This window comes from Gallinula chloropus, assembly GCF_964237585.1.
Source record: "Gallinula chloropus genome assembly, chromosome: 6".
NCBI classification, from domain to species: Eukaryota; Metazoa; Chordata; class Aves; order Gruiformes; family Rallidae; genus Gallinula; species Gallinula chloropus.
In genome coordinates, this window is record NC_140091.1 from 6,604,920 (window position 1) to 6,623,928 (window position 19,009).

Below are 19,009 nucleotides of genomic sequence, written 5' to 3' on the forward strand. Positions count from 1 at the left end.
CTGCAAAGCAGGTAAGGGAGGCAAAGGGCCTGGGAAACGGGGTGTCCGAGCAGGTAGGGAACCCTCCTGCCCCTGCTGCTCTTCAGGGGAGCGGCATTCAGGTGTCTCACTGCTGTTGTCCTGCTGGAATCTGCCAGGTGTCAATAAGAGTTTGCAGGACTATGAAACAAATGAAATTGTGGGTTGCCTGATTTCCTGCTTTATCCTTTAGCACCCTCTTTTTAAAGTAACTGTCTGATAGGCAGCACTGGGGGTCTTGCAGGGAAGCCAGACTGCTGTCAAGCTGTAATCTTTGCCTGAGACCTCATGACTCCTAGTAGTTTCCTAGCCTGGCTATATTGAGATTTCCTACTACCTTCAATAACTATGTGGAGGTTTTTCTTACATCTCTAAGAAATCAGAAATAAGAAGACTGGAGTATCCACTAAGTAACTAACGAATGTTAGAACCAGAGTGGAACTCTAGAAAGAGTAAATAATATAATGAACAACTTTGAATAATTTCTAGTTCAATACAGTTATTCAGCCCGTCTTCAAGCTTGGAGAATTGTTTCTTGAAGCAAATACACTAATGGCTTGTTCACTTGCAAATGAGCAAACAGCTTTTGTGCTGCATAGGGTATCAACTGCAGGACTGTTACCTCTTTTTCTTTTTTCTGTTTAATTAAACATTTCCTGAATGGTGCCAGTTTCATTGGAAATGTGCCTTACTGAGCAGATTGAGAGACTGAGAGCTAGAAGGGCTGGATTCTGTTCTTGACTGCATTCATTACTACAGTTCTATCACTTTCTACTCTTGCAGTGTAGTGATGAACAGATCCCATGTGCTCCTGCTCTGGTTTGCATATTGATAAAGAGTGTATGTCCCTGTTATAAATATTTCCTAATTAAATCGTGTCCTGACCTTCTTACCGTTCTATCCAAGACTGCAAAGGTGTTGTCTTTCTTTTCCAGAAGGGAGATGGATGAGGGGCAGAGGATGGGCAACTGACCTGCCCAGTGCCTGACAGAAGGTCGAGGGCAGGATTTGGGCTAGGAAGCAAATAGCTGCTGAATATGAATCCTGTTCCTGGTCCTTGGCATGAGTGTTTCTCAGCGATGTTTCACGTTACCCTGTGGGGTTTTAAAAGGATTCAAAGAGCAATTTGGGGGTTAAAAGGGTGCAAAGAGGAACACACAATTTTATTTCAATATTTTGTAGTGGTATGGCAGCAGGCTTTAAGAAGAATAGAATTCAGCAGGCTTTAAGAAGAAGTTGTAATAATCCACGCAGTGCAATGGTTCTCAATGTTATCTCTGTTCTGACTGCAGTATTTGATTTTTCTTTTTAATTTTCCCTTGGCTTCAGCAGGGACTGTTTGTAGATTTCAACCCAGCAGAGATGCTGCTGGGCGCAGAAGAAGGTGGGGATGATGGGGACCTGGAAGCAGAGCTGTGGCTGGTGTCACAGGAGAAAAAGGGAGAGAAGGAAGTCGAAACCAAAAGGGAAAAGTAAGTCCAAGTACCAGGATTTTATCTCTTGGCAACCTGAATACTTTAATAAAGATCCCTATTTACAAATGTCTGATCTATCTGAAAGGCTTTTTCATCACTGATAGAAGCTGAAAGTACAACTACTCCATCCTCTACTTTGAAAGGTTTACATGGTTATTCCGGAAAAAGGATAAGAGGATGTATTTTTTTGGCTGTGCTCCTGTAGACCTAGGAAAAAGCCCCATGATGCCCAGCCCATCCCAGGATTGGCTTAGGTGCGAAATTCCATTCTTGTGTCATCGTGGCGTTCGGCGGTTACCGCGGCGACGGCGTCGGTGCTGGTCAGTCGCGTTCGGTCCGCGGCCGAGAAGCGACCTGTCCCGGCAGCTCTGCGCGTCCCCAGCCACTGACTCTTCGCGTCCCCATCGAGCGTCTCCTCGCGACCCCATCCACCGCCTCTTCGCGACCCCATCCACCGCCTCTTCGTGTCCCCATCCACCGCCTCTTCGTGTCCCCATCCACCGCCTCTTCGCGTCCCCCGCCACCGCCTCTTCGCGACCCCATCCACCGCCTCTTCGTGTCCCCAGCCACCGCCTCTTCGTGTCCCCGCCACCGGCTCTGCGTGTCCCCAGCGGCTCTGCGTGTCCCAGCCGTCGGCGGTAATGTCTCCTTCCTTTGCCACGGGCCCGCAGCGGGGGGCGCCTGGGAGCGGGGCAGTAGAGCCTTGTTGGAGCTTTTCGCTGCCTCGTCTAAAGCGAGGGGCTGGGGCAGACGAGCGGGGAGCGGCCCTGGGGCGGAGGGAACGGCTCTGGGGAGGGCGGAGCGACACTGGGGCAGAGGAAAGGGGAACGGCATAAGGACGGGGTGTGTGTGTCTGTTTCGGTTGTGTGCGCGGCGCTTTCCTGAGGTCTGTGGTCTGTTTCCTATGAGGAAATTCTTAATTTGAAGGAAACAGAAGTCAGCAACAACGACCAAAGAAACCCATCCCAGGAAATGTCGGCCCCACCAGCTTGGTTACTGTGAAGTTCGGATGAGAAATAGCAAGGCCGAGTCTGAAACTTCTTTAGGGTCTTGTTGGACAGCAGGTGACCCGTGAGCCAGCCGTGTGCTCAGGCAGCCGGGAGGGCCAAGGGTAACCCGGGCTGCATGGACCGCCAGTCCTGGGTGCAGTTTTGGGTGCCACAGGACAAGAGAGACATCAAAATATCAGAGTGTCCAGAGGAGGGCAAGGAGGTTGGTGAAGGATCTGTGGGGAAGGGGGAGGTTTTGTGAGAAGAGGCTGAAGTGCCTGTGTTTGCTCAGCCTGCAGAAGAGGAGGCTGAGGGGAGACTTCATGGTGGTCTGTGGCTTTCTGATGAGGGGGAGGGAAGGGGCAGGGACCGATCTCCTCTCTCTAGTGACCTCTGATAGAAGCTGAGGGAACAGCATGCAGCTGCGAAAGGGGAGGTTTAGGTTGGGTATTTGGAAGAGGTTCTTTACTGAGAGGGATCTGCACAGGCGCCCCAGTTGAGTGGTCAAAGCCCCCAGCCTGACTGAGTTCAGGAAGCATCTGGACGATGTGCTCAGTGCCATGCTGTGATTTGGCTGGCCCTGTGTGGAGTCTGTGATTCTAAAGGGTCCGGCAGTGTGCCCTGGGTACGGCAGCTGGTGGTCGGTGAGCAAAGGGAAGCATCAGGGCTGCGTGAGGTATGAGCAGAGACTGAGTGATAAAACAAGGTATGGAAGCCTTGTGTCTGTCTGAATAAGCGAAGTAGCTGGTAAGGAGGGAATGGCATGTGTTAGTCCAGCTGTGAATGTGTGTCTGCGTGTGTGTGTGCCTGTGTGTGTGAAGAACATTCTGCTACCTTTATCCTCCTCCCTGAGAGGAGAGGCCTGGAGGCTTTGGGGGAGGCAGACTTCTCTGAATTAAGCCATGGGTGCTACGTTCTTCATAGGCACTGAAAGAATTGATGCAATTTCTGTGTGTTTGGCCATCTTGTTCCTTTCCCTGCTTTTATTTTTGAATAGTAATTTTGAAATTGCTTGTTTCTTTTAGCTCTTCCTTGTGAATCATGAGCACCCACCTGCTAAGCAAAATTGACCATGACTGGTATGGAAAATACACCTGCTCAGTCAGCACACCGAGGACTTTCCAGTACAAGTAAATAAGTTCTTTCTGATTTGCTCAGGGAAACTGAGTCAGTGAAGGTGCCTTTACCTTTTTGCCATTGTTTAGGTTAATGTGACAGCAAGAATATAAGTAAGGTTTTGAGCATTGTATCGTGACATTGTATGTGCATAACAAGAATGTCACTGAGCTCTAGAATTAGAAATTACATCTTGTCTAAAAAACATTAATTTAAATCTGTGAATAGGTGTTAACTGTCTGAAATAAATAGGAAGGCTTTTAATCGTGAAACTCTAGGTTCTGTAAGAGGGAGCATAACTAGCTCTAAGATTTACAGGTCATCATCTTTACTGTTTTGTGAATTCTAAAGAATATTCCATCCTGCTAATCTCTGTGTATGCATCACTTTCTAGGGGATTCATTAAAAGGGAATTAACCAGAAAATCAACCCGTATCCACCTTGGTGCTTGTGTTCTAGTAGAAGCAGAGAATCCAGATCAACCTTATGTGGCACAACTCCTGAATTTATATGAAGATGGTAAGAGAAATTAAAAATAACCTCCCATCTAAGAACTATACAAATGTTTTGAGGCTTATTTAGCAGTATTTAGGCCATAACCCCATATCACTGGCCTGATTTATTAAGGAATTTAGGCTTTGGTAATCACGGCATCTGCATTCACATCCTCCCCAAATATTTGGGGCTGATGGCTAGTTTAAACTAAATTTGATAGATAAACAGAAAGCTTAAAGGCATTCATCCATTTTTGCAAGCATTTTGTTTAGTTGTCTAATTGAAAAGAAATGGCCCTTCAGAAGACAGCATGAGCTTGTGCTTTATTCAGAGCTTAGAGAATCCACATGTAACAAGACTACTGCAGCCCTGGAACCTACATCTTACTATCCATCAGGGAGCTTAACCTTTTGGTCCACGGCTGCATACATTGAGGCTCATGATTTCGGTCCCTTGTAGAACTACTTGCTTATAGATGAAGGAAAAAATAAATCCTAGCATTTCAGCTAAAGTCATTGAGATGTGGGAATAACTGTTTGTGACAGGCTACAATCCTTAATGTTCAGTGACTTGTGTTGTTGTTGTTACAGATGCCCAACAAAAACATGCGGTTGTGCAGTGGTTCTCTCGCTTCACAGACATCCCTGAAAACCAACGGAAACAGCTTAAAAGAACAGTTGATCCCCAGGAAGTGTTTTATGATGAAACTCCTGGCTATAACGTTGATATAGCTTTGGAGACCATTATTAAAACCGTAACGGTACGTACTGCAGCCCCTCCACGCATAGAGGGAAGCAAGAAACAATTTGCAAAGAAGAACAGAACAGTGCAGCTACTCTTTTCCCTCCCAAACTCAACCTGGGATGTATATTTCTTCATGCAGTTAACATAAGATAGCTTGAAAGTGTTGACATTTTGTCTTTCCTCCATCCCCAAATGACTTCAGGTAGTGGCTGAATGCTAGATTAATACTAATCTAGATGTGTGGTTTTGTCTTCTCTGTTTTTACAGGTAGTGCCACTACATCCGTGGGAGGAGTTACCTGTTGCTTTAAAGAAGACAGACACTTTCTATGTAAAACAGTCTTGGGATGGGAGGTGTTTTAAGGATTTGACCCCTGACATATTCTGGAAGCTGAAAGGATCTGATGAGGAAGGACTAGACCAGTTAAACAGTATGTATAGGGCAATACTTGGTCTGTTTGGTAGTTTTGAATGTAATATGTTTTATGTCTCTTGGTTTTGTGGAGTTGAAACTGTGATAATATTCAGCACTGGTATTTTTAGGTCCCTCACTCAGGCTTTTGGCTTTGCCCAGGCCTTTTGGGCAGCTTAGTTGCTTGTCTTACGCTCATGATTTCAAGCAACTGTCCTGCTTAAAACAATTGCTCTTGCCTCTGTTTTCTTTGTAACAGGGAAGTCTGAGTTCATGTGCTTGTTGGCTGAAATGCTACCTACCCATCAGCCGAACTTGAGCTCAGAACAGTTCCATTTCTTTAACTTTCTAATGGTGTGCCAGAGTGCTCGCCTTGGACTGATTGAATGCTCCTGTTAATCCTTTCTCACCTGCCATATTTTCAACTTGCAGCCCTAGTAAAATTGTAAGTGATGGAGGTGGGTTGGAAGAAATCAGTGTGTATGGTATGTAGTCATGTTTTTAGAGGGAGTGTATTATGCCTTCTGTGTGTCTACAGTTCCTTGTTCTGGAGTCTAGTGAATGCCATCTCCTTTCATTGAAATGACAGTTCCTGAGGCATTTGTACTGTGTCTTCTGAAAGTTAACCAAACCAGCCATACCTACGCTTGACAACAGTTCCTTTGGCTCTGTTTCTTAGGTCCCACAAGATCTCCTGAAAGCCAGCTCCAGGGATCTGAAGTTTTGGATGCTGCCCAGGATACTGTAGCACCGTTAAAATCACCACCTAGGAAAAGAAAAATGAATTTCACTGGCATTTTAAGCTCACCATCAAAAATTCCTTGTCCCAGTGAGAAGTCAGCATCAATGTTTTATACTGCAGAGGAATGGCAGAGGTTTAGTGATAAATCCAAGGATCTGGATGTGAAAGAGAACACTGAGAACACTGTAAAGTAAGTGATTTGAATCCATCTTCATCGTGATAGTTGGTACTCATTAAGATGGATAAAAAACGGTTTCACTGCAGTACCTGCCCTACCAGCTTAAACGTGCCCTGCTTGTGACAGCTGTGGAGATGGGCTGAACCATAAAAAGGGATGTGATTGGCCTCGTGAGAGTTCTCATGACAACTGTATATAGTATTTCATTCTGGGGCAGAAGAAAGGGTCTTCAATTGCTGTTTATACCTTGAAAACTGCATAGTTTGTTTAGCTTCTTAGTAAAATGCAAATGGTTGTAGACATACACCTGAGTTGCAGTGTGGGCAGAAACTTCTTACTTTGGGAAACGGTGTTTGTCAGAAAAGGAACCCCCTTTAAACTAGTCATGGCTTTGAAACAGCCATGGGAAAGTAACAGCTCAAGTGGAAAACATGTTGACTTTCTGATGACAGAAATTAGTGAAAAAGCTGAAAATGTATCAAATTACACTCTGTAGTGTGTAGACCTGTATGTTTGATGTTTTTTTTTTACCTCTTGTTATTTCTGTTTCTCATAGCATATTGAATGCAGTCAATCTTAAACAGGAGGAGTATTCTCCATCTGGCTCGGATACCTCTTACTCGAGTGACTGGGAAGAGGACAATGACAGACAGTATATACCAGAAAAGAAACATGTAAGGTTCCATCAAAGAGCTATTTTTATGCTTGCTAAGTCACTTATTTGAATGCTTGGATGGCTGTGTACTGAAGTCATGTATCTGATGCTCTTCCCTGTTAATTAAATCTTGATTGATGTTTGGTACGAATAGGTTCCACGCCTGTAAAACACTTGTGTGTTGGGACTGTTAAGACACTGTTGACCAGAAAACAGGGAAAATGTTGGATGTGTGTCTAATGCCATCAGAGTAACCTTGTGCTTGGCAGTAGAAGTGTCCTGATTATTGAAGGCCCACCAATGTGCAGATGCTTGCCAGCACAAGAGGGGTGCTTGACAGTGTTCATGACCACAGCAAAGAGAGTGTGGCTGGCAGTTTCCCACAGTGTCCTGGCTGCTGGTGGAGGTGGGGTGCCAGGCTACAGCATGTCAGGCCTCGGTCATTAAGGCTGGTTTCTGCTTGTGGTCAGGTTTGTGTTGTCAAGGCTAATTTTTACCCTGTGTTTATGAAATATCTAACCCAGAAGTCGCATAGGAGAGGAACAACAAGGAGGAATCATTAAGGTGGCTTTTTTGTTTGGACAGTGAAATTCAGGTAGACCACTTGCTGTTCCTGAAGAACTGGATCACTTTGTGGCACCACACTTCATAAAGACATAAACACTTTAAAATTGTTTCAGGCTGTTAAAAGATGCAGCTTTCTAGATCATCACCCCCGTTTCAGTTTCTTTTTTCCCTTAGAAAGAAAAGACCATGAGGTTTGTGTGGTAACTCTTTTGTAAAGACCTTCTCCTCACCTTGTTCTCTGGCATGGGGGATCTTTGTGCATTAGCAAGGTTTCAAGAAACTGTATGTATGACCAGTCGACAGTAGGAACTGCTGTGTATAGAGAATCTGAGGTTGTAACTTCTCTTTGCAGTCCTTCCCAGTACCACCCAGGACATCTCCAAATGCAGCTCCTGAAACATCCAGGCACAGCCCTGCTGTACAGAACGCAGCCAGTCTGCTGGCAGAAGCCAGACTAAGGTAACGTGTGCTCAGGGGAGGAAATCATCTTCTTGGCATCAGATGGGCATAGCAGTGGGCTGTGCTGAATCAGGGAAATGTCATCTTTACCATACTGAATCAATTTGGTAACAATGCATGGTGTTTTGATACCAGAATGGTATTTCTGTGTTTGCAGTGTGATATTAGATCTACAAATATTAGTAATATTTCTGTTACCACTTTTACAATTTCAAGTTCTTAGAACCAGTCCACGCTGAGTTCTTCAGAATTAAGTATCTGCCTTCTGTGCAACATCAGGAAGACAAAGCTCCTTTCTTGTTAGCTTTAGATTGTAAATGAATACTGTCTGCCTTCTCTGGGTGTGTGACAAAGCTTTACAGATATTGTAGATCTTCACAGTGCAAACAAATGTTCTTTTTCTTTTTCAATTAACAGGCTGCATGTTTCTGCTGTCCCAGAATCTCTGCCTTGTCGTGAGGAGGAATTGCAGAGTATCTATACATTTGTGGAGAGCAATCTTGTTGATGGTACAGGAGGGTGAGTTTGTTGATGGAGACTATGAGTGAGATCACATCTACCTGTGACATTAACAGCAGTCAGACAAGCAACACTACTTTGAATTAAAAACTTCCTGTCATTTGGCAGAAGTTGAATTTTCCTGTTCTTTTTCTTCCATAAGAAGGGTTGTGAATAGAAATAAGATGGGCTTACAGATTTCAATTAAAGGCCAAATTAATGAATTAATTTTTGATGTCTGGGAAAACAGAGAGAGATAAATGACTTTGATAAAGTTTTCCAGGTTGCTAACTGCTTCCCTAATAAAAATTCTCGGGATCCTCCAATGTTCTATGTGTCCCAGTCTGCAGATGAAGTCCCTTAAAGATAAGGAATTGCCTGATGTGAGAGAGTAGCATTGAAGGCTGTTCTCAGAGCCCAGGACTTGCAGCTTATCAGTCCTTGGAGTGTCATCATTTTTGTTAGGTTGCTGAAAAGGTTTTCTCCTGTTGTAGGTGTATGTACATTGCTGGAATGCCTGGAACTGGTAAAACTGCAACTGTTGAGGAGGCCATTCGCTGTCTTGAGCAAGCTGTGGAAGATGATTGCATCCCATCCTTCCAGCTTGTAGAGATTAATGGCATGAAGTTAACTGACCCTCATGAATTCTATGTGCAGTTATTAGAGGTAAGTAAAGCTTCTTCAGTAGCTCTGAGGTTAGAAGGAACAAATCTTACGCTTTGCCATCAGATCCCTGATGTGTTACAGGATTCAATTAACACATCAGGACTACCAAGTAGTAGAGCAGACAGACACTATGCTTTTCTCTTAGAGAAGGCTAAAAAATAATGAAGGCCGAGACCTACTACTTAAGCTGTTTTCCTTTCAGCTGCAGTGGCTGGCTGGTTTATTGCACTCACTTAAGTTTAACAAAAATGATAAATCTCAACCAGATTCTTTGTATATTTTCCCCTTCTTTAACTTTCTGCACATGTCTGTTGAAAAAATTAGAGATGAGTCATTGTAGTTCTGTATCCCTATGAGGATTCATTAATATTTTACTGGGAGTCCAAGATGACTGAAGTCAGACTGTTCTTGTCACTGACTAAGGTTTTGCATTCAGAGACTCCCTGGAAGCATGCTACGTTTAGAGTCCTCCTGAAACCAGGCTCAGGGTTTTGTACTAAATCTATGTGTAAGACAACTTGCAGGAAATACTAATGGCCTTCTGTGTTGATTGTTGGAGAGTAGCTAAAACCAAATAGGGGTTAAACTTCTTCCTATTTCCTGTGTTGTGATGTGATTAACCTGCAACAAGTTGAATCCTTGTCCAGTCCCTGACAGGTCAGCGAGTGACAGCAGCCCATGCTGCAGCACTGTTGGCAAAACTCTTCAGTACACCTGGAACAAACAGAAGGGCCACGGTGCTGGTAGTAGATGAGGTGAGACCTTTATTTCATTCCTTGAAGTCCTCTAAGAAATGAGGTTTTGGTGGGTGGAAAAAGACCTGCTTGGACTACACCATATGTGATGTAAAAGGAATAAATGGTCGTGCGAGAGAAGACACCCAAAAGAGTCATCTTAGCCTTCCTAGGAAACTGAACTTAAATGGGCAAATGTCCTGTTGCCAGATTGTTCTCTGCCTTGGATTTCACATTGGTTTGATGTTTTGCTTTGGTCCAAGTCACTAGAATGAGTTATGCTAAGTCCTCAAGACCATAGAATTCAGGTGTATTTTGTCTAGAAACTGATGCTTTTCCAGTCAGAAAAGTCACAGTGAAAATGAGTCTTGTCTGGTTTTGGAACATGTGGTATGTTCAGTAATCAAAAGATGGACCCTCATTTTTTGTTTTGTAAGCTGATGCAGCTCCTGACATGGAGGAGGGTCTTTTTAATCTTGTTGGATGCAGTATTAATGTCCCAGTAGTGTTTTAAAACCACAGATCTGTAATCACTCTGCTGTGAATAGTACTGTTGAAGCATCTAGTTAGGACTGTGCTTTTCCACAAGGGATTAGAGCCCTGATTCTGCAACTGTGGACTTCCCAGTAGATTGATAAAAGAAACAGAGTGGGGACAGCTTGTTGGGCATCCCGTAGGAAGTTGTCTTTGGCAGAGCTAGCTCTCAGCCCCCATCAGGTGCTGTAAATATCAGACCCTTCTTGGTCGCTCTGATGCTTCTCTTCCTGTCTCTGCAGCTTGATCTTCTGTGGACCCAGAAACAGGATGTTTTGTACAATTTATTTGACTGGCCATCTTGGAAGCACTCGAAGTTAATCGTCTTGGCCATTGCAAACACCATGGACTTGCCAGAGAGAATGATGCTGAACAGAGTAGCCAGCAGGGTGGTATGTCCTAGGAATTTTGTTGCTGTGCTATAAAATGAGAAGAGCTTAGATATTGTGTGCAGTCAGAAGTAATCCAGGATAAAGGTAGGACTGGTTCCATCAGAGGTGGCTCAACGCTTTTAGAATGCCCTCTGCAGAGGGTCAGTAACAAACGTGTCAGTCTTGCAGAGTAAGTTCAGGAGCCATCTTGCTCATCTGATGTTTGGCTGTCTCAGTACATGTGTTCTTGTAAGGATCAGTGAAGATGCAGATGTCTTTTTAAGCATATTAAGATCTGGATAATGACATGCTGTGCCTTGTGGATAAGCCGCTTGCTCTCTAGTTGAGAAGAATTCTCTTCTGCATTCCCTTCCTCTTTCCTTTCTCATCCCAGGCACCTAGTTAGTACGTTCCCCTTGCCAGTATCAGCTGGTAGGTTTTCCTTGTTGGATACCTTAGGATAGGAGGTTGGATGCACTCTACACCTGAGTTGAATACGTTTTTCCTTGGTGGTCTCTATCACATTTGCAGAAACAGTGCTCAGTGCCTCCATCCTTCTGTGACTCAGCTAGTTCTACAGTGTGTGAATTGCTTCTTCCCCCCACCCACTAACCTTGCAGATCAGCTGAGTCCATAGAGTCCCAAGAAAGAAGACTTTTACATAAGAGATGCCTTTTCATAGCTTCTGCTGTTACTGTATTAAATAAATGTAAATGGTTGGAAACAAATGCAGTACAACTGCTTCTCACTGTATTGTATTATTTCCTCCAGTGCTTCACCAGAATGCCCTTTCAGCCTTACAGCTACAGAGAATTAGAGGAAATTATTTTATCCAGGCTGGACAACATCAGTGTGTTTGAAGAGGATGCAGTTCATCTGGTAAGCAGAGGACAGATGCTTGTCCTGTTTGTCCTTTGTGTTGTGTTAGGTAAGGAGCATGGCAGGCAGCAGGGGAGAGTTCTGTGGCAGAAGTCAGGCTTCATTCTGCACTCATGTCTTCTGTAGTGGAGACAAAGTGGGGTGCAAGTAACAGCTGATACCTTATGCTCCCAGTAAGGTATGCAGGATATTTTAAAAGAAACAATAGTGATCTGCATTTTTTTTCTAGTATGATTTTCTTCAGAAAAATAACTTTCAATAAGATTTTCTAGAGGATTTCTCATTCTTTGCTTCAGCTGGGTTCCAGGCCTTTTACAGGTTATCAGCATCTACTGGGGGCACTAGGCCAATGCTATATCCAGTGAACATTCATAGCTCTACTAAACTGTAAACCACAAGACTATTTAGATTCAGAAATTCAGATATAAAGATTCAGGCACCTGGAAATGTAACTTCACTCTACCAGGTATTTCTCTAAAATGTACCAAAAATGCTCATGTACTCTTAAAGTCAATATTCTCTTGAGTGTGGAACAACAGAGAAATGTGTCACAGGTGTCTGTCCCTGTCCACTCCTCTCCCTGTTGTCCACACACCACCACCCCACTCTATTTTTTTTCTCCTCTGTGTGAACATGGACTGTGATAGGATCTTTATTGACATTTCTGAAGAAGTTGGTACGGAACTGCTCACATAGAATTTTGTGTGTGTTTTGTGTTGTGGGGTTTTTCTTTTAACCTCATGACTTCTTTGGTTATAGAAAAAATGTTGAGTTTTGAATTTCTGATGACCCCATTAGAGAGGGGTGTTGTTGAGGGAGAGTTGCTTCTCTTGGTTTTGATCAGTAAGATTGTTATTCAGAATCTAGGATACAGTTCACAGCACCATTGCTCTCCTGCATTGTGGTCAGGAATGGGGTTTTTTGTCTTTTGTCTCTTGCTTAATTCTTTCCTTCAACACGTAGGAAGTACTGCTACAAAGCTGTGGTGTTTCCTTTCAGGTAGCAGCACTGTCTGGTGATGCAAGGCGTTGCCTGAACATCTGCAGAAGGGCCACTGAGATCTGTGAATTTGCTGGCCAGAGCAGCACATCTGAAAAAGTCAGGGTGGTCCACGTAACAAAAGCCATCGATGAAATGTTTTCATCACCATATATAAATTTCATCAGGTAAAAAATATCCCTAAGGAATTTCTGTCTTTTTCACTGGGTGTTTTTCCCATTCAGTCTCCCTTTGGGAGCATAAGCCACGTGTTGTGTGTTATGGAAATAGGATCCCAAGCAAGCCTTGTAACACAGCTTGGAATGAAAGGAACAAAAACCCAATTAAAGATGGGGGGAACCAAAGCAGAGAAACCAGGTGTTCAGGTTTCTACAGGATGTTTCCATGTCAGTGTGTTAGCACTGCTCAGGAGGGGGCTTGTGAAATTTCCTCCCTTGGAAATTGTCCCTGCTGACTGTACATAGATTGCCCTGAACACAGTTTCCCAGTGCCAATTCCTTGCAGTTAGAACTAAACCTGGAAGGTCTCTTCAGGAGCCCACAGCTACAAACCCTACTGGCTATTCAGCATTCTGGAGCAGACTTTGAGCTAGACTGGAGGAAAACACAGCGACACATAGTGTAGACCTCAGGCCCTGAGGAGTCAACTCTTGCCCCCTCTACATAGTGTATTTTTGGCACTGTCTCTGCTTGCTTAGATGCAACTGCAGACATGTGAGCAGAATGCAAGACTGTCCCATTGGAAGTGGTTTGTTGAACATAAACAGGTTGTGTTTGTGGTAGGAATACATGTGAGGAATTCTGTTGCTGTTCGGTGCTTTGCACAGGCTGGAACTGGTAAAGGACTTTGCTAGTTTCTGGTCAAAAGACAGAGAGTCCCCTTCATGGGGCCTCAGGGCTGCAAATAAGACACTTTGTTGGCTATGGAAGGGCTTTTGCTGTGTTAGTTGTGCCTGGAAATCTCCACGTTGATTGAATTCATAAATCCTCAGTTGACGGTAGCACAGGGCAGAACATGTATGATGCACAGAATGGAATGTGTTCAGAGACACTGCAGGAAAGGTGGAGTGAAATGCAGTGTATTGTGGTGCCAGTGTTGCAGGCTGTAGTGTACCCCTCTCGGGTAGAAAAATACCCTGCATTTAAATGTCAGGCTACCAAGCAATTTCCCTTCCAGACTCTTCTCTGATGCTTCCTAAACTTGGCAGACTGATTTTTGCCTGTTCTGTTTTGATCTTCAGGAATGCCTCCCTGCACGAACAGATCTTCCTGAAAGCCACTTTAGCCGAGTTTTGCAGGACAGGATTTGAAGAGGCAACATTGCACCAGGTATGTTTGTGCTTCAGTGTAATTGATGTTTTTTCCTCTTAGAGGGGAGCACTGTCAAAATTATGAGACAGAAGTTATAGGTACTTAAATATTTGGGGGGTTCATTAAAATTTGATGGAAGACAGTATGACCATAGAATCATAGAATGCTCTGGGTTGGAAGGGACCCAAGGGTCATTGAGCTCCAACCCCCCTGCCAGATGCAGGGCCACCAACGTCCAGGCCTGGATCTATTCAAGATTGCCCAGGGCCCCTGCAACCTGGCCTTGAATGCCTCTTGGGTGGTGGCATCCCCCACCTCTCTTGGCAGCCTGTTCCAGCACCTCAACACTGTAAAAACCCCAAATATCTAATTTAAACCTTCCTTCCTTCAGCTTTAATCCATTCCCCCTGGTCCTGCCGTTGTCTACCCTTTTGAAAAGTTGATTGTCCTCCTGTTTCTCTGCTCCCTTCAGGTACTGAAAGGCTGTAATGATGTCCCCCTGGGCTCCTCTCCAGGAGCTCTTCTCCCAGTCTGTATCTCTGTCTGGGATTCTTCCAGCCCAAGTGCAAGACCTTACACTTCGCAGGGCTGAACCTCATTAGGTTCCCCTGGGCCCACCTTCCCAGCCTGTCAAGATCCCTCTGGATGGCTTCCTTTCTTCTGTTGTGTCAACCACAGCACTCAGCTTGGTGTCATCTGCAAACTTGCTGAGGGTGCACTCAATTCCATCATCGATGTCATTGATAAAGATGTTAAAGAGCACCAGTCCCAAGAGAGACCCCTGGGGGACCCCGCTTGTCACCACCCTCCACCTGGACACAGACCCATTGACCACCACCCTTTGTCTACGTTATTTCAACCAGTTTCTTATGCACTAGATGGTCCACTCATGATGACAAGGTGCAGGCCAGGTGTAAAACCTGGCTGCTACCACCTGGTTTTCAGTGGGACTAAATACTTCTGATTGGAAACGTGTGCAGCTGTACTCATGTTCTGCATGGTGTGGATCACAAAGTGGTTGAAAATCCTGCATGCCTCCACCTAACTTGCTTTGTAACAGGAAAAATCAATGAGTACCTGAAAATATCAAGCAGCATAGTTCATGGAGGAAAACTAAAAGAGGGTTGAAATTGGTGACAAAGTTCCCACAGTTTGTGCTTGAAGAGCAGCATGTCTACAGTTTGTCAGAACAGATCCCAGCTCGTTTTCCTTCCCCTCCCATAGAAGTGGAGGGAAGGAAGCTGCTTTTTTTTTTCTTTTCACCTTGGCCTGTTAGATTGCAGCAGGAGGTAAACATGACCTGTCCCCTCTTCTCTCTTTGTCAATAGATCTACCATCAGCACGTTGCCTTGTGCAGAGTTGAAGGCATTCCATGTCCTACCGTGTCTGACATCATGGCAGTTTGTTCGAGACTCAGTGCCTGCAGGCTCTTGCTGACAGGACCCAGCACTGAGTATCTTGACATGCGGGTGCGCCTGAACATCAGCCGGGACGATCTCCTCTCTGCACTCAACAGTCACACCATCTGTTAGAATTTTTAATAGTTTTTAATGTTCATAAATATTTTAAATATTGTCTGTTTTTATTTTTAAATTTATAATATTTATATGTTGAAATGTATTTTGTGTTAAGTACCTTGCTTAGATGTTTGATTTATTTAGGCAGTTTTTATCTAATAAATTAGTTCTGTTAAAGCGTTTTAGATGTTCAAATCAAGCTGTTTGATTTTTTAAATATTTGTGTGTGCTGGTAACTGGTTCCCTTTCAGCAGAGGGAACTTCATTACTTGCATCACTGCTCATGCCCAGGAGTTGGATTATTAGCACAAGCAGGGTCTGTGGCACTGAAGCTTATGTAGCTTTTCTTCACTGGCTTTTGTTGAGTGTAAAAGGGATTAAAATGTGGTATAAGGAAAAGGGCCTTTGTTTGCAATCAAGGTGGAGTTTTTTAATTGCGGAGCCTTTGCTACCAGGAAAGTCAAAATGCCAGAATAAATCTGGCATTCAAGTAACCAGCTTTATTATTATAATCATCATCATCGATGGCTATCAAGGATTGCTTCAGAGGTGTTGCCTCAGGTACCGCAGGTCTGTTGCAATGGGCTTTTGTAACCAAACCCTTCACTGGTATTAGTTGTATGGGATCAGAATTTGAAAATGCTTTTTCAAGTTGTTGCTGTGGAACAGGCACAAAGAATGGATCTTGTTGAGTGATCTCAGTAACTAACAAATGGAAGTGGCCAAAGCTGCAGGTATTTCTGCGCTGTGACTTCTGCCAGGGTGCTCACTGGTGTAGGGTTGGACAATGAATTTGTAGGTGTCTCTTCAGCGACCCTGGCCCTCTGAGTAGGATCTCTGTGACAGGGCTGGGTTTGCCTGGCGAACTAAAGCCTTTGTAGTGGCATCAGGCAGCCAAAGAAGTGGCTGTTAAACAGACTTGTCAAAGAAACTTCATGTCAGGGGCTTTCGTTAACCCAGGGCTGATCTGTGGCGGGCTGGGCCGCGTGGTAAGCTACTACCGCCAGATCCAGTTCCCAGCCAGGGCCCCGCCCGTCCCATGGGCCTTGCTGGCTCCGCCCTCGCACCACCCTCTCGCCCTTCCGCGCAGGCGCAGTGCTTCTTTAGAGCTGAGGCGTTCCAGTGCCGGATGCGCGCAGGTTCTTGGGGCGCCTTGGGCGGGAGGCTGAGGTGAGCCGGGCCTGCTCGCCGCGGTCCTGCCTGTCGCGGTGCTGCAGACGGTCTAGCGGTGGGAGGCGGTGGCTATTTACACCTTGCTCAGGCTATCGCCTCCGTCGGCTCCTCCCTGTACCGGGGCGGGGAGGGCTCCCCAGGGGTAGGGGGCAGTTTGCCCCGCCTTCCCTCGGCTCGGGGTCTGGCGGTAAGGGAGGGGTTACCGCCTTACTGTCCGTGGCTGCGGGCGGCTGTTCCTGTTGCCTGTGCCAGTCCGTGGGGCAGTGCCCTGAGGTGGAGGGAGGGGTGTGACCGTCCCGGGCTCCCTGCGGCTGGGGGAACGTGGCATAGGCAGGCCTAGGCCTTGGGTGGGGGGTTTATCTTACATGGTGTGTGCCCCCCGCGCCCCCCACCCCTCCTTCACGGTGGTGCCAGACGTCTGGGGGTGCCGGTCAAAGCTGCGGGTTTGAGCGCAGCCCGCTCCGTGCTGCCTGCCTTCCTCCCGCTTGCGTTGCGTTGAGACGGACGAGGATACTGCCATTGACTTCCATGCGCTCTCAGCCCCTCAGAGACACAAGCGTCTGGAATTCATGAACCACCATGCTCGGCAGAAGAGCTAAAAAAAGCCCTCAGGCGAAGGGCCAGGGAGCTGCGGTTGCAAAGCAGGTAAGGGAGGCAAAGGGCCTGGGAAACGGAGTTCCCGAACAGGTAGGGAACCCTCCTGCCCCTGCTGCTCTTCAGGGGAGCGGCATTCAGGTGTCTCACTGCTGTTGTCCTGCTGGAATCTGCCAGGTGTCAATAAGGGTTTGCAGGACTATGAGACAAATGAAATTGTGGGTTGCCTGTTTTCCTGCTTTCTCCTTTAGCACCTTCTTTTTAAAGGAACTGTCTGATAGGCAGCACTGGGGGTCTTGCAGGGAAGCCAGACTGTTGTCATACTGTAATCTTTGCCTGAGACCTCATGACTCCTAGTAGTTTCCTAGCCTGGCTATATTGAGATTTCCTACTACCTTCTATGTGGAGGTTTTTCTTACATCTCTTAAGAAATCAGAAATAAGAAGACTGGAGTATCCACTAAGTAATTGAGCGGGAGAGCATTAAGGTACTACAGCAGAGACAGTTCTCTGTCCTTTCCCTGTGTGTAGTCATTTTGCCGTGCAAGAGATGACTGATACGCCTGTGTCCCTCTCCTGTAGCTAAAAGTTAGCTTAAGTGCATCCGTGAGTTGTGTGGGTTGTTTTTTTTCCTTTTCTTTACCTTTGGATGTGTTTTCAGCAACTTTGATTCTGAATGTGATTTACTCATGGCTGGCAGGTGTAGGAAGTTGGGCAACAGAAATACAGCCAAGGTGAAATTCTGGGTAGAGGAGTGGGAGAAAACCAGTACAGAAGTAACGAATGTTAGAACCAGAGTGGAACTCTGGAAACGTGTGAAGGTAGTACAGAGGCAAGTAACATACAGAGGAGGGGTAACTGATAAGAATCTAGGGAAATATGAAAATATATTGGAATAAGATATTCAAAGAAGAAGATAGCTAAGATACTATCTGTTCTTGACTTTCTAGGAACCACTACTATTATACTGGAGGTTGAATTGTTTAGTCAGAGATCTGTAATTTAGCCATTGCTCTACTATAGAAGTTTCCATTTCTGATTTGGAGAGGTAGTTTATAATATAGTTCATTTGAGCAGAGGAGAAGATAAAAGGCAAAAATGTCTTTCTCCCCTTCAGAAAAAAGGTAAAGAGTACACAATATAATCAATAAACTTTAATATTTGCTTTTTCAGTACATTTATTTAACCTGTCTAACAGCTTGGAGGATTGTTTCTTGAAAGAAATACACTAAATGGCTTGTTCACTTGCAAATGAAATGAAACAGCTTTTGTGCTGCTTAGGGTATCAACTGCAGGACTGTTACAACCTCTTTTTTTTCTGTTTTATTAAACGTTTCCTTAATACTGTCAGTTGCACATTGATAAAGGGTGTGTGTATGTTCCATAGAAGTTGCATTTTTATGTCACTGTTATAAATATTTCCTAATTAAATCATGTCCTGACCGTCTTAACATCTTTGCAGTCTTGGATAGAATGGTATCTTTCTTTTCCAGAAGGGAAATGGATGAGGGGCAGAGGATGGCCAACTGACCTGCCCGGTGCCTGAGGGAGGGTCAAGGGCAGGATTTGGGCTAGGAAGCAAATAGCTGCTGAATATGAATCCTGTTCCTGGTCCTTGGCATGAGTGTTTCTCAGCGGTGTTTCACATTACCCTGCGGGGTTGTAAAAGGGTGCAAAGAGGAGCATACACTATTATTCCAAGGCACTAGCCACCAGCACCTCCATTCCTATGGGAAAGTAAACAGCTGTGGTTATGTGTTCCCACTGGTTTATAAGCTGGTGGGTAGTTTCATCTTCTGGCAGCACTTCATAATCTTGGAGGTGGGATGAGATTGTTACCCCTTGTAACAATGACAACTCGGTTTTTTTACTGCTTTGGTTGAGAG

General features: G+C 45.0%; 2 protein-coding genes across 2 annotated transcripts in view; both read left to right on the forward strand.

Moving 5' to 3' along the window:
• Positions 1-3,523: 3,523 nt before the first annotated feature.
• On the forward strand, positions 3,524-15,372 carry LOC311193141 (origin recognition complex subunit 1-like; the record flags this gene model as incomplete). Its single annotated transcript, XM_084265866.1, has 15 exons — positions 3,524-3,612; positions 3,993-4,117; positions 4,684-4,853; positions 5,105-5,267; positions 5,928-6,180; positions 6,725-6,842; positions 7,743-7,849; positions 8,267-8,368; positions 8,842-9,013; positions 9,661-9,768; positions 10,524-10,673; positions 11,424-11,531; positions 12,531-12,697; positions 13,771-13,858; positions 15,169-15,372. 15 exons carry the CDS (start codon positions 3,524-3,526, stop codon positions 15,370-15,372), a joined length of 2,124 nt encoding a protein of 707 aa, XP_084121992.1.
• Positions 15,373-17,109: 1,737 nt separating this feature from the next.
• Positions 17,110-19,009, forward strand: part of CC2D1B (coiled-coil and C2 domain containing 1B) — a gene marked incomplete at its 5' end in the record, with an annotated part of 32,679 nt that continues 30,779 nt past the window's right edge. Inside the window, one exon of the mRNA XM_084265867.1 lies at positions 17,110-17,175. Coding sequence (XP_084121993.1) covers positions 17,110-17,175 — 66 coding nt within the window. The remainder of the gene's footprint in view (positions 17,176-19,009) is intronic.